General features: G+C 37.9%; 1 protein-coding gene across 1 annotated transcript in view; it reads right to left on the bottom strand.

The window, feature by feature from the left end:
* Nucleotides 1-15,672: 15,672 nt before the first annotated feature.
* Nucleotides 15,673-16,609, bottom strand: part of agbl4 (AGBL carboxypeptidase 4) — a gene marked incomplete at both ends in the record, with an annotated part of 370,772 nt that continues 369,835 nt past the window's right edge. The window contains one exon of the mRNA XM_052010683.1: nt 15,673-15,852. Coding sequence (XP_051866643.1) covers nt 15,673-15,852 — 180 coding nt within the window. The remainder of the gene's footprint in view (nt 15,853-16,609) is intronic.

Genomic DNA, 16,609 nt, shown 5'->3' with positions numbered 1-16,609 from the left:
TCAGAACTTTGCAGAACTTCTCATCAAAAGTTTGCAGATGACACTAAAATAAGTGGTGTCATAGACAGTGAAGATGATTGTCAAGAATTACAGTGGGATCTTGATCAGCTGGGGAAGTGGGCCAAGGGATGGCAAATGGAGGTTAATTCAAATAACTATGAGGTGTTACATTTTGGGAAGACAAGCAAGGGAAGGACTTTCACAATGAACAGTAGGGCCCAGGAGAGTGTTGCAGAAGTAGGAGTACAAGTACATGGTTGCCTAAAAGTGACATCACAGGTAAACGATGATGAAGAAGGTTTTTGCAATGCTGGATATGAAAGTTGGGATGTTATATGGTAGTTGTGCAAGATGTTGGTGAGGCCACGTTTGAAATATTGTGTTTAGGTTTGGTCAGCCTCCTATAGGAAAGATGCCATTAAGCTGGAAAGAGTGCAGAAAAGATTTACGAGGATGTTGCCAGGATTCAAGGGACTAAGTCATAGAGAGAGGTTGAGCAAGCTAGTACTTTATTCATTGGAACATAAGAGAATGAGCGGTGATCGTACTGAGGTGTATAAAATCATGAGGGCCACAGACAGGGTGAATGAACACAGTGTTATGGAATAAAGAACTAGAAGGCATAGGTTTAAGGTGAGAGGGGAGAGACTTAGTAGGAACCTGAGGGGCAACTTTTTCATCCAGAGGATGGTCTGTATATGGAATGAGCTGCCAGAAGAAGTGGTTGAGGTAGATGCATGACAACATTTAAAGGGCACTTGGACAGGTACATGAAAAGGAAAGGTGTAGAGAGATATGGCCCAAACATGGGCAAATGGGACTAGCTTAGATGGGCATCTTGGTCAGTGTGGCCAGTGGCACCAAAGGGCCTGTTTCTGTGCTGTTTGACTCTAAGACTCTATAACCTATTAAAGGTCATCCACCTAACAAGTTAATTTTGCTTCTCTATCCATTGATGCCTGTTTCCTTTGCCAATAGTATTTTATCTATTGAACTGATGCAACGATAATAGGGCTGCTCTCTAACCATAGCAACAGATCTCTATAAGTTAGAATACGATTGACTCAAACCTGAGATGAGGAAAACATCAATGGTGGAGGACGTTGGGAAAAGGGTCCAAACTCATCTGTTCTTCTCAAGCATGCTACCTATTTGAGCCAATTTCCTTGCATGTAGAGAAGGAAAAACTAAAATATACAAAATTTGTTCTCTTTAAATAAAGTCTTTCCAAATGTGTGCATGAAGTAAAGTGACTGTCAAACAAAGTGGGCTGGATCTGTCTAGGCCTAGCCCACTACCTGGATTACTGTGGTTAGAACTGCCTGCACACAACAATCATGTGTCTATGCTGTACAATTCTGTGACTCCATGAAAGGGCAGCACTAAGTAGTGTACTGTTGTATCAGAAACAAGGGAAATGACTTAACTGCACATTGTGATCTATTTACATGGTTATGCAATTGACCATCAAGTGATCTTTAGGAGGAACATAGAATACAGTTCTATGAAAAGTCAAACCCAAATATCAACTTGTTTTTCCTCTTTATGATGCTGATCATATTACTGCGTATTTAAAATATTTTCTAAAACAAGTCTTGAAATTACTGGTGAAGTTATTACCAGATGAATACCTTTTGATTCTGTTAAGAAAACTTGTAATAGAAATATGCTGACAGTGAACATTTATAAAAGAATAAGATGCATTAAGCATGGTTTCCAAGGGTGGTTGAATTTTGTGACCAGATTCCTTCCAGTAATACTATAATATACTATACTACTATATAATACTATAATACTACTATAATAACTATTAATGTTAGCTTCAAATTTCCCCATGGATATCAACTGCTCTAATATGGATTGTGCAGATTTATCCCTGGTTACTGCAAGGTAACAAAAAGATCTCCACTGTGAACACGTATATAGACAGAAAACTCATTTCAGAATTGCAAAGCATCATTGGCCACTACAGTTTCCTCACAAACAAGCTAACTGATTGCATCACTCATAATGGAAGTAGACTGAAGTAAAATACTAAACATGATCTCCTAAGTGTAACTCTGGACATAAAGCTTATCACTGGCGTACTTTTGCTTTCTCTTATATCTACAGACCGGGTAACTTTACAAATGCAGTATATGGAATGCAGAATTAAAGACAGTTACGTTTTTGTGCCTTGCCTTGGAACTTACTTATTAAAAAATCTGGCCTAGAAGAAAATAAAACTTCACACAAAACAATAATTGGGAATAATGCAGGAAGTACATTTGAAAAAAAAAAGTAATTTTTAAACACTGCATTTAGCAGATATTTGCTATATATAATTGTTTCAGGAAGGAAAACAGATATAATTGCAACTCTTAGAAACCACCAGTATCTTGACATCATTTTGGAATCACATTTATGTGCAACTAACAGTGGGGAAATATTGCCTGATTAAATTTTACATCTAATAGCTTTCATTTCCATCAGCTAATCAATCTTTCTGGTTAACATTAAGTTCTGTTGAAAAATGCTGTTTTATAAAATGTTAATTCAACAATTACCTCATGGTTGGCAAGAATGCAGATCGGAAGTGTATAAATATACTCCTTCAGGCACGTGGTTTATTGAAGACCACAGGTGAAGGAAAGATGGATTGCAAATGCATCAAGCAATGGAATCCATGGACAATCTATGTTCTTCATAAAAAATGTGGATAAAGTAGAAAATTACCAGAAGCTACATGGTGAGTTATTCTATATTATTCCACGTCTGGACTTATTTCCAATGGTTTTTTATACCATCTCCATAACTTTCACTGTTGAAAGACGAATGCAGAAAACTACTTCAGTTCTATGACTAATGTACCAGTGTTGTTAAGAATAGTTGCCCAACATATATATTGATTAACTCACAGTCAGTTTTCAGATCTTTTGTTGTGTTATTGTAGATCAGTCAGTGAAAAAGATAAACAAAGCACGGTTCAATGGGGTGAACTAGTCAGAAGACAGGCCTGTATTCAGGAGCTTATTGGACGTGGCATCATTCTGAAACATTTCCCAATAATACACAACATTGCTTCCTGTCTATTATTGCAGAAATGTTCACTGCCATTTAAATGATTTAATTTGCCGAATAATTTGATTATATTTAGAGCTGTCAACAATAATTTTAAGAAATATTTAGTGCCAGGATACTTTCCCCACAGGAATACCTGATTAGTAAGTTAAACTCAATGCACAGCACAGTCACTAACTGGCCACTGATCAACCGCAAAATTGAAGCTGTTGATGAACAGCCTTATTAAATTTTGGACAAAATTCCTAGTTTGCTGCATAATTGGGGGAAACAAAACCTTGCTATTTTGTTTTCTAGCAAGCTTAGTTTAGAATCATTCAGACTTTGTAAAGCTAAACTATAAACATAAATTTCACCAAGGAAAAATGTGATTGTGATTGCTTCACAATACATTCTGGGTATGCATTTCTTTATAAAGCACCTCTAGACCTATGATGCATAAACAGGGAAATCCATCATGCCTATTGCAGTTTGACTTTTTACTAACAGACCATCTCATCCAATGCTCACAGGGACATGGCAGCTTCTAAATTGTGATCTTTGTTCATAGAATTAACAGAGTAACCTGTCAGAGGATGAACATTAACAATTATTCTTTTATTCATACAGTATATTGCATGTCTTATTTCTACTCTCTTTTGAGAGATAAAAAATTACGAGGGCCATTGTTAGGATAGTTAACGAGTAATGTTTCCCCATTGGCAGAAGTGTCTATTACCCTAGGACATAGATTTAAGACAAGGGTTAGAAAAGTTACAGGGCATTTGAAAGGGTGATTAGAATCTGGAATGCATTGCCTGGGGAGTAGTGGAAGATTGCAGGCAGGTACATTTACCATAATTAGATGAGCATCTGAAACAACATGGCATCGAAAGCTTCAGAAGAGTGCTACAAAATGGGATTAGTATAGACAAGTACTGTAGGGCAGGTTTCCCTCCTGTATATCTCTAGTACTCTTAAATCTGAACATGCTCGGACATGGTTCGAAGTTCCAGAGGTGGTTGCATTAACCTTAATGGTTAATATTGATAACATTAATTTCTATTGAAAAATGCTGTTTTATAAAATGTTAATAATTCAATAAGGTGACCCAGCTCAGTGAAAGCTACTTTGCAGGTATAAACACGTTGCTCCTCTGTGAAGTTGAAGTATTGATGGTGCTTGAAAACTCACAAGGTGTAGTCACAAGTATTTGCCCTCCTTTTCCCTCTTCACCCAATCAAATCTGATCTTTCCTATATTCTTGAGTGCCCACCCACATCCCTACTGCTGAAGGCAGATTTACCAGATGCCCAAAATGGAAGAAAGGAGTGCAGCATTACCAAAAACTCCTCAGGAGGTTACTGTTGCAGTATCTGGAATTGAGGCAAGAAGAATGCCTGGACTCTTAACCAGCAGTCTAAAAAAACAAGCCAGCTACTAAATGATACACAGTCAATGAAACACTGTAAACGTGCTGCTGAAATGTTCTTGTTGTCTGTTACTATCACTAATTGCCGAATAAGTTCATGATGTGGTAACTCAAGCACCGGGAAAACTCAGTATCCTAAAAAATTACCTGAAACAAACATAGGATTTTTATGACAATTTGAAAAAAATGCAGGTGCTGGAAATCTGAAATAAAAACATAAAATGCTGAAGAAACTCAGCAGGTCAGGAATAATCTGTGGAAAGAGAAACAGAGTTAGTATTTCAGGTCTGAAACCCTTCATCAGAACTGGGAAAGAGAGAGAACAAGTTAGTTTTTAATTGCAGAATGATTGGGAAGAAATGGGAAGAACAAAGGGGATATCTCTGATGGGATGAGATCAAATAATCATGGCTGATCTATACTGGCCTCAACTCCTCTTCTGTGCCAGTTCCCCATAACCATCAATTCCTCAATCTTTCAAATATCTATCTGTTTCTCCCTTAAATATATCTAATGATCTTGCTTCCACCATCCTTGGGGTCAGATAATTCCAGAGATTCACTACCCTCTGAGAGAAGAAATGTCTACACATCTCAGTTTTAAATGACCAGCTCTTTATTTGGTAGCTATGTCCTATCTCAATATCTCCCCTTAGGATCTTATGTGTTTGAAAACACCTCTCATTCTTCTAAACTCCAAGAATACACAACCAAACTGCTTAGTCTCTCTTGCTTAGTCTCTCTTGATAGGAAAATCCTCTGGTCCCAGGAATTAGCTCGGTGAGTCTCCTCTGGATTGCCTCCAGTGCTATTATTTCTTCTTTAGACAAGGGGACCCAAACTGTCAGTAAAAACTGTCATTCATGTTATCCTACCAAGAACTATAATACATCAACTTGTAACAGATTGAATATGGGTACGTAAAATAATTTGTAGTTTCATGTAAGCTTATAAAAAATCCCATTTGTTTCAGTTCCGACAAAAAAAATCACATATTGATCGAAGAGCTCAACTTTAAACTGCCACCACATCTTTCAACTAAAAGTATCCATTGTTAAACTGTATTAAAATTTTGAAGGGTAAGGTTATAATTCTCATACCCATTTTACACAATATCCAAAGCGATGTCTGATTAAGGCATACTCAAGAATAAAAGACAGTGAGTTGTTCTTTTCCACAATTTGCGTGGTCTGCCAACAAATGACTGAATCTGACAGCTCACAATATCACAGTCTCCCAAACTGTTTGCAATTTTTTGTTACAAGGATTTCTACACTCACTGCATAAGGCTTGACATTTTGGGCTTAAATTAAAGCTCATATTATACACTAATTTTAAATGTAGCGATAGCCTCAGGAATTACTTGGTGACCTTCAATAAAATCCATCTAATTTAAAAAAAGAAACTTATGAAGGTGGTCTCCTTTCAACCTTGGATCCCTCAGGCTGGAAAATAATAGCTATTAAAATGTTAGTTCCATTTGTCTAATGCAATTCCACACTCAACATCCATCTTTAGAGATTTGCCTTGCATTAACAGTTCAAACATAATTTAAAGCCTTTCCATGAAGGTTATCAGACTTTTTCTACTTAGTTTTAATATGCTACAGTGTGTATTTTATAAAGACCATAACTTTTACTTATATTAAGCTAGATCTTAATCCTAAACAACAAGAATTCTTATGATAAGGCATGCTAGTGACCTGTTTGGAAGAATATGGTTTAGAGCTGACTAACAAAGAGATAGCTCTCACATTTCATCCTACTGTCATCTTTGAATCTAATTCTTAACAAATACAATCAAACTAATCTATACAGCATAAATAATTTAAAACAGTTAAATCAATAAAAAATACTGTTGGATAAGATGTGCATAAATTAACCAATACATCAATCATGGTTCACTATGACATCTTTATTCCTTACTAAATAGAAGTGTAGCTTAAATGTTTATTCAGCAGTTTCTTGTGCTTACTGATACTAAACAAGTATACTAAATTCAAAGCTAAATAAATATATACCTTATTCAAGTACAAATTTTAACTTAATGTCAACGGATATGTATATAAAGCTTCTAGCAAATTAGTTGTGTTATTGCAGGACAAACTGTTACTTATTCTGCAAGATACATGGTGAAACTATTCAGTGCCTGGTGTTCAGACACTTGATATCTACTTAACTGAATCTTAGAGGCATACAAATGCAGACTCCTACCACTTGTTTCACAGAATGATAAAGGCTGATCTTAATTCTGCTTCATTTCAGGAGGAAGTGGAGTTTGTTACTGACGCTGGTGCTTTATTCAAATATGTACAAGAATAGAAGCTGTATATTTGCAATCTGCCAAGTAATTGGCTTACCATGGGAAAATGCTCTTCAACATGTCTTACACTCCTGTGTCTACTTATCCTGGCGTAAGACGGTACAATACCAATTCACAGACTATAGACTCACCAATAAATCCAACAGCAGCTCCAACACATATTAAGCTGAGAGGTCAGATGCACCGCATCTGGCCTCAGCTTCACACCATCCATGTCTGGTATCCAAGCAACAACCTCATTTATTTAAATATGGTTGTTGACCTCCATTCCTTTTATTTATTTCACAGTATATTAATGTTATGAATTAATTAAAATTGTCTAATATTTTTAATCAAATGCACTCATTTTAATTATTTTTTGATTTATTTTTATTCATTTTGATTGTTTTTATGTCTCTGACTCTTAGTGAAAGATACTTCTGAGACCAGCAAGGTATCAAAGTTGAGGATGGGGCCTCAGGTTCTACTGTAAGTGGCACTGTGGTCATTTGTAGCCTGGTGCACTTCACAGAAGAACCGCGGAGTGGAGCCACCAGCCAAGTCATTTCATGGATGCCACAGCAGTTAAGTACATCAAATCATTAGCTCAGGAGTTGAGTGCAGGTGGCAGGTTGGATCAAAAACGATCTGGCCTAATAATAGGCAATAATAGTCACCTCAATTTCAGAGTGAATATTCCTTTTGGGTTAATGTGATGGTTATGAAAGAAGAAATTTTCATGAACCTTTGACTACATTTTCATCTTTAACTGCTTTAAATTTCAAGTCTGTTGGCTAATATGAAAGAAACACTTAAATGAACAATGATGTTGTAGAGATAATATAATGCCACTGTTTTACTGTGTGGATATGTTTGCCTACCATATGTCAGATGTTTTGTTCCTCATTTCTGAATTCTAGGTTTACTTACTGGCAAGCATTGTGTGTTATCTGTTGCAGTCCGAACTAGATAAATTTGATGCAACCTATGAATTATTTTTTATCTTCCTCTATTATTAAAACAAGTGTAAATGACATTTTTTTCATTCTAGCCATTAACAAAATCACTGGTATGCACAATTTTGATGCCACACAATAATTTGATGCCACACAAGTTTGACTTAACTGAATATTTACAATTAATGTCCAACAATTCATATCCTGAAGATTGAGCATTCATATGAACAATGTACTTACTTATTCATAATGTTCTATTTTCGCTCTTCTAGCAATTTGCAAAGAACTTGACTCACATGAATTCCAATTGTCACCACCCAGTAACTCCCAGTAAATGTACACTAACTGTACACTAACTACAGCAGAAAATAATAGTAATATTCAAGAGGAAATATGAGTTTAACACTAGTGATGAAAGGATGAGAGTTATGAAACAGCAAGAATAAACATACATTATGGTGTTTTCTTTTAAATTCTTCTGTCACTAATGAAATATTTTCTGATTATCATAAAAATATCTATCTTTTCTTATCCTCCTTGACATGTCACCACCACCTCCTTATCCCACTCATACTTGTCCACTAACTTCCAGCTAAGTCAGACCAGGTGTATCTACTTCCACATTTATTTATCTAGTTGTAATCAGTGAAACAAGGGCAATGAGCAACAAACAATCACCTGAAGGAACTCAGCAGGTCGAACAGCATCTGTGGGAGGAAAGAAAGTGTTGATGTTTTGAATCGAAATCCTGCATCAATGCAAGAAGCCTGACAGGTGACATGTTGGTGGTAGTTGATCAAAGACTTCTTCAAGCTGGCCTGGTGTGGGTTCACACCAAGGAGAGGCCATTCACGTGTTCGGAGCACGGGAAGGGGTTCACACATTCGCCCCACCTGCTGAGGCACCAGCGGGTCCACACCGGGGAGAGGCCATTCACCTGCCCCGAGTAGGGAAGGGGTTCACCCAGTCAACCCACCGGGTGGTACAGATTTGATCAAGTGATGATAGAGGAATAGGAATGTTTCCAAGTCCTGTTTCCTTTGTAACTTGAAGAGGAACCTTCTTACTCTATGGCACCAACCAGTGCAGTTTTCCCTTTAATCTCATTGACTTCCATTTTACAGAAGCTCCTGAATATAGTGCAAGGTCAATTGCTGCTTTGATGTCCAGGGCAGTCAATCTCACTTCATTTCTGGAATTCAGCTCTTTGTCCAAGTATGAGGCTAGGCTTACTGGGACGATGGGCATAAGTGAGCAGGTTATTAAAGAGTAAGTGTTCACTTAATAGCATTGTTGGTGACCTTTCCCATCATTCTGCTGACGACTGAGATTAGACTGACGGGGCAGTAATTAGTCAAATTTATTTGCTCTCCTTTTTGTGGACAGGAGGCACCTTAGCATTTTCTACAGTGTTAGGAAGGTTCTAGTTTTGTACTTTGGAGAGGTAAAAACCCTGAGTGGTGAAAAGTTTTAGAAACTTTGTTGTAGAGTTCTAATATTCCTCGTTCTTAATATTCTTATTGTTGTCTGGCATAGCTGCTCAACTCCAGTATTATTCCATTCACTCGCTGATATAGTGTGAACTGCGCTGCATTCATCATAATGAAATTATATAGCAGTTGGAAGCTAAACTGTTGAATGGCTGGGATTACCTGCTTTTAATTATCCAAATTCAAAAGGGATTTATCCTATTTTAGGAAAAGCGTAAATTACAGTTAATCATCCATAAACAAATCCTTCTGGCTTACTCTGTGAGGCGTATGATATAGCATTGTGAAGACATTGGCTGTTAAAGCTCATCTCCTGGCAACCTTTATTGTTTCATTGCTTCATTGTGAGTGCTTAATGCAGCTACTTTGTACCTTAAAGTGGATCATGAAACTGTCAGGATTTTGCTCAAAAATACATATTTTTTTTAAAGGAACAGCCAAGAGTTCTGAGGATTACTTACAAAAACAGCAAAGACCCATATGGATTCAAATAAGCACTGGGCAATTGAAAAAAAGCTGGCAGCAAAGAAATAGAAAATAGATTTGTATGGTAAACTTTTACTTCATCAAGTTGCTTTTTTTCTCTGTCCTACAATTTTTCTAAATTTATTTCCACTACTCTAATTATATAATCATGCTGAGTGCATGAATCTTTATCGTGTCTGAAAATTAAAAAAATTACAGATACAGGAAATCTAAAAAAAACAGAAAATGCTGGAAACACTGAGCAGATCAGGCAGCATCTGTGGAAAGGGAAACAGTTAATGTTCCAAGTCTGGAACCCTTCATGTGTTCCGGATCTGAAACGTTTCTCATTCCACAGACACTGCCTAACCTGCTCAGTGTTTCCAGCACTTTATAGAATCATAGAGAAATGCAGCATGGAAATAGCCCCTTCAGCCCACTGAATCTGCATCAACCTTCAACCATTCATTTACATAAATTCTACACTAATCCCATTTTTTATTCTTCCCACATTCTCACTAATCCTTCCTCCCATCCACTCCCACAGATTCTACTACTCACCTACAAACTGGAGGCAATTTACAGTTTTTTTTAAAGCTCACTATTATCAAGAAAAGTTAAACTGCAGCCCTGTGATAAAACTGCTGCAGACTCTCCAATTCCAGTTTTCTTTACTCAATGCTTTATTACTTTCAAGACAGAAAATCAATCTTCATACCTTCTTTTCTGTTTAGATTACATTATATCCTGCCTTCAAGTGAATACATATGATTCTCTGTATTTGCACTGTCCTCTCAGTTAAAAGTAAAGTGTTCAGTCAAGTAGATGAAATCACCAAATAACAGCATAACTTGAAGATACAATGTTGATAGAATGGCCAGCTATCTTTAATAATTCCTTATTTGGATCATCACAGTCTATCATGTCACAGACCATCCTGTACTTAAAAAGTATGTATCAAAAATTCCTGAAAATGTGCAATGATCTCCATTCTTTGCACTGGTGACGGCTAATGTTTTGTCAACTGATTTATTCAGCATAGTCGTATTATTTTATTTGATACTGAGGTCAAGAATTATTACAATGTACAACTCGAGATTGCTTTCACAGAAATGTGCAATATTGCACCTTAGATCACCCTATGCTGGGAGGCAGCACAGTGGTGCAGCTAGTAGAACTGTTGTCTCCCAGTGCCTGGGACCTGGGCTGATGGATGGCCTGGACTCAATGGGCCGAAGGGCCTGTTTCTGTGCTGTATCATTCTATGACACAATGTTTATATTTTAGCAGAAATCATGACAGCACAGCTGCTGCATCAGCTGTAATTAATTGAAAGAGTCACAGACCTTAAGCCTCCCTGGTTTTACCATTACCCATGCTGACTGAATGTGCAGTTAGGATTCTAATGAAACCAGTGAATAATTTAAAAATTCTTCCAGGCGTACTGAGAAATCCTTATGGACATAGAGTCATAGAGCATTGAAACAGGCTCTTGGGCCCAATGAGTCTAACAACCACCCAGCTACACTAATCCTACATTAATCCCATTTTTAATTCTCCCTACCTTCTCTTCACCTCCCACCCCCTCCCCCCCAGATTCTACTACTCACTTACACACTAGGGGCAATTTACAGTGGCTAATTAACCTACCCACACACACATCTTTGGGATGTGGGAGGAAAACAGACTACCTGGGGGAAACCCACGTGGTCACATGGAGAATGTGCAAACTCCACACAGATAGTACCCAAGGTCGGGATTGAACCCCAGTCGCTGGCACTGAGAGACAGCAGCACCACTGAGTGCACCACTGTGCCACCCAAAGGTGCTTCTAAAAAAAGTATCTCCGGTGACTTTCGTAAAGTCTGAGAATCCTTTTCAATTAAATTAAGTGATGCCTTCTTCACATGTTTATCATTTTTCCAAAGCTGCCTGAGGAATGGTTTCTTCTGTACACCGTCACGGTCAGCTCAGTGAAATTGGTTGTAGTATTGATTCTTGATATTGGTGAAGGCTTGCAGAAATGAAATTAAGCAAGATCTACCATGGCTGAAATATAAAATCTAAGTTACACAGTAACTTAGTGACATGGGGTCTTCAGCACTTTAGTGACAAAACCAAGTGATGGGAAGACAATTCACCAGTTCATTATTCCTCTTGGTCAGGATGCTAACCCCATGGTATGATGTCCTCAAGAGACTATTTGGACAGTAAGCTTCACCGTGACAATGTATCTACATGGGGCCTTCCTTCATCCCTTCCTTCCAATATCTTCCTCTCCTCCAATGTTTCTTTCTGCTCTAATTATTTGTTTTCTTATTCGCCAAACTTATTCCTAGACAAACACTGAGCTCTCTTGATGGTAAGGTTATGGAGGATGCAACAAGTGACAACAAAGTATCTAATCATTTTTGCAAAGCATTGTAGGCCATGCTGTATTGGTGCAGACACTGGAAACATCATTGTGATGACTCTGACGGCATTCTCCACTAGACTCCTAGTGATCTTGTGATTGATGTAAAAGTGCTATGTTGTGCTAGATAAATCACAGAAAGGAAGGAATTTTCTTTATACCCCCTGGTGCAGCTGAAATATACAGCCTAAGAATAAAAGAGTAATGCAATCTCCTGAGACACATGACATTGAGAAATGTTGTCTCATGTTCACACACGAGTTTGATGCTCAGGAAGAGGTAGCCTTTGTGATCCACATGGAGCTCCAGGTTCCCAAGGGGAGGATGGAGAACCACAGGAGTGCAATCTATCATTCTCAGAACCAGGAAGCATCCAATTCTGCACCTGCATGCCTACTCAGCCAAATGCTTTATACTCAAGGAATAGGAAATACAATCCTTCTTACATGAGCAGAAAGCATCAATCATCTCTTTAAAATTGTGGACTGATAAAGAGCCAGGTACTTCAGGATGGCAGTGGCTTTGATCCCTATGGGGTAAGCAGTCCAGGCACAGGCACATGGCTGAAATTTTGGTACCAGAAAATCACCAAAGTCTGTCAGCACTGACTCTAAAAACCATAGGCTCCAGATACAATACTCTTGGAGAACTGGTAAAAGGACCATTCCTCCCTGTACACTCTTCAGGTATTGTGTCTACACACAAAAGCATTTCTTTTCCTCCTTCCTTGGGATACCTGGATATGTCTGTCTTGCATCCAAGGACTATACTGCAGCTCCAGCTGTGCTGCACACAGAAGTGCCTGTGGCAAAAGGTAATAACTGGAGAAATTGGTAGTACACCTCGCCCAAACAGTTGGGAGCAGCTTTCTGAGTCTCCCAAACAGCTGCAGCATAATGCAGAAGTGCCAACTAACCAAAAAGACTTTTAAAATGAGCAGCTGCAATGAATGGTGTGTTATGAAAATATGGTCCTCTATGAAAAATGAACAGCATTCCTAAAGCTGAAAATGTGACCTGATTTCTGATGTAAGTATTTCAAATATGCATTACATCACGATGCACGTGTAACACATTTGTAAGTAGCAGGTTGAATTACTGAAGCTGCCCAATTTGAGCTGAATGATCATGTTTCCTCAACGTATGTCGAAAAGCATCAAAATTCAATTATGGAAAAATACAGCCTCTGTCATCCAATGTGTTCTACAAGAACACAAGAAAAGAGAAAATTCATACAGACAAATCAGTTTGTCAATCCTGGCCCTGTACCTATAATATCTATTACACAGTATGCCTAATATTTAATTTCCTGATGGGATTATTCAAGAAGTACTTTCCAAATTCCAAATGTAAGGAAGCTACACTACAAAATCTCTATCCATCCCTGCAATTCAATATTCAGGCATAGTCAGCTATCATTACAGATAATACTTCCCTCATTTTGATTTCAACAGTCAAGGAACAACTCTGACTTATGAACTTCAGGAATTACTACATCATAATGTCACATAAACATCATTAAAAATTAAGATCCCTTTGCAACCATCATCCGAACTTGCGCACATATTACTACCCAAACTCGCTGCTGTGAATTTTAGTATGTATCATGCATGTAATTGTGGTGGATGTTTACTGTGTTTGTGGGTGCCATGGCAGACCAAAAGATCATAAGATACAGGAGCAGATTTAGGCCATTCAGCCCATCGAGTCTACTCCACCATTCAATTGTTGGCATGCTTTGAGCACTGTGACTGTTTATAGAAAATGCTAAGCACTTACAAAGGTCTCATTTAAAGCGTTCTCTTTAATCAAAGCATCATCACACATATTGATTCTTTTCCTCCTTACTATCTTTTCCATCCCCCTTTAGAAAACTTTTGTCATGTAAATGGAAGATGAGACTTTAAAAATTTGTATTTCATTGTCCGCACCACATTCCTGGTAAAACAGGATCTCCCCTGACACCATTGAAGCCATAATTATTTAAAATAATAAAAGTACTACTTTAAATTAGCAATATCTGTGGAGGTAATGCATGAATGAACAAACAAAAGTGATGAATCAGGAAAAGAGACACAGGAATGCACTCATTTGCATTCAGAGCTAGAATGATTCGTTAAGTAAAAGGTAGAAGTGATATAAACATGAAATAGGGATAATAAGATACATAAAGAAGATGTCTATTGCTAAAGTTATGATGATGAGGTAAAGAGAAGGGGTAAGGTTAGATATTTAAAGGAAAAAGCAAAGGTCCTTGAGCAAAGTAACTACTGGAATAATGATAAGCAGAGTGCCAGGGAAGAGTGGGGCTGACACCAGGGCCAATGAGGATCGGAAGTTTTGCACCTCTGAACGTCAGCGGGTTGAGCCAGTGATAACTGGAGGGGGAGGAGAGGGTTGAGATGAGATGGTTGTCTGGGGTGATGGGGTGCAAAATGGTGCTGTAGGTGTCCAAAGAACAGAAGATAAGGATGGAACTCATCTCCAGAGCATTTTACAAGAAACTTGTTGTTGGAGGGGTGACCAATGAAAGGTATTCCTGGGACAATTTCCCAGCAATGCTTCAAATTTCAGGAGTGGCACAGTACATTCTGTCAATTATTGTATTCATATTTCACTCTGGGAAAGTGGATTTTCAATTGTATAGTCCTGGGGGACTATTTGTATAGCACTGGGGGAATGAATCTTGAGGCCGGAGAGTTTATGAGCAAGAGTGCATCAGTAACCAAGTCAGTTGCATTGTATTGGCAAATAAATGGAGATTCAGATCCTGCCTCAAATCTGGGTGGTGTAGAATCTCAGATGTGAATATTCCTGAGTAATGCTGGGAAATCCTGGAACAATCACCTTCCACCACTGGAGAGAGTGGAGTTGAATGACAGCTGTGTAATTCTGGGACACATTTACATACAAGCAGCTGATGCCAGTGGTTCCCTGCATTGATAAAGAGGAAAATAGGATATAAGAATAAATCAACAATAAACAAAATTTATACACTGGAAAAGAACAGCAGAAATAAATATATGTCCCTTAAAGGCAAACAAAGAAGAAATTATAATGGAGAATAAAATAAATGGTCTAAGAGCTGAAACATATATTTTTATCTGTTTTCACTGCAATACGCAATGAATGTGGTGGAAACAGTGAGGAATCGAGGATTTGTTGCCAGGGGAAAAACAAAGTGATTAATATCACTAAAGGAAAAGTACTGGAAAAATTAAGATTAAAAGATCACAGATGTTATGAACCTCACAGACTGCATCTCAGGGTTCTAAAGGAGCAATACTGATAATCTTTCAAAATGGTATCTAGCATGGCATTTAACTCAGCCCGCACGGTAGCGTAGCGGTTAGTGCGATGCTATTACAGCGCCAGCAATCGGGGTTCGATTCCCCTCGCTGTCTGTAAGGAGTTTGTACATTCTCCCGTGTCTGCGTGGGTTTCCTCCAGGTGCTCCGGTTTCCTCCCACATTGCAAAGACATACGGGTAGGTTAACTGGGTTTAAAATGGGCGGGGCAGACTCATTGGGCCGGAAGGGCCTGTTACCACGCTGTAAATAAAATTTAGATTTTAAATTTAAATTTAAAAGGATACAGGCTTCTTCAGTGTAAGGAACTGTGCTGGTAGTTCCTCCTACAACATAACTATAAAAGGAAACTTCCAGTGTGTAGCAATAGGAGGTATCATCCAGAAGACCACCAAGGAAACGGCGTCCTGTGCCTGCCTTCAGAGCATCTCGATTAAAGCAAGTACTAGACTAAAAATTAAGCATATTAAAATGAAGAACTTTAAAACAAATCATTGTAAGTAATGCCATCACTGTAACAGTTGCATCGCACAGCACATCAATGGTGTGACAATCCCACATTTTCATGAACTCAATATAAATTGAACCACACTTCTAATGAACAAATCCCAACTGTAGAATTTCCTTTGCAATATCATTGAAAAATGAGCAATAAACAAACTGGAGGAACTCAGTGGGGAAAGCAGCTTCTGTGGAGGCAAATGGATAGTCGACGTTTCAGGATGAGACCCTACATCAGGACTTGATGCAATGTTTTGACCTGAAACTTTGATTATCCCCTAGCTTCCACAGATGCTGCATGACCCACTGAGTTTCTCCAGCAGTTTGTTGTTTGGCTCCAGATTTCAGCATCTGCAGTCTCTTGTGTCTTCATTAAAACATTACATTGGAAAATGTTATATGCATTTTGTATTATGTTTAAATAGTGTGTAAAAATATAAACTCCTCAGGGTTATCAAGGTCAGTGAAAATGTTGTAATTACTATGTATTTCTTTTGAAACCTTCTACTTATCCAAGAGTTACCAGGATCATACATTACTGCTTTCTTTCTTGTTATTGAAAATGGCATAAAATGGCTATATATAAAAATAGCAATATGAGATAATGGCAGAATGATAAAAGGGATTGTATGAAATGTTAATCAAATATGTTAATCAAATTCCATTTGTACCATGTAAATTAATGAACTATTGTACATGAGCCTTA

The sequence above is a fragment of the Pristis pectinata genome, chromosome 3 (genome assembly GCF_009764475.1).
Source record: "Pristis pectinata isolate sPriPec2 chromosome 3, sPriPec2.1.pri, whole genome shotgun sequence".
Lineage (NCBI taxonomy): Eukaryota > Metazoa > Chordata > Chondrichthyes > Rhinopristiformes > Pristidae > Pristis > Pristis pectinata.
The sequence above is the reverse complement of the archived record's forward strand: the minus strand, read 5'-3'. Positions and strand labels throughout refer to the sequence as shown.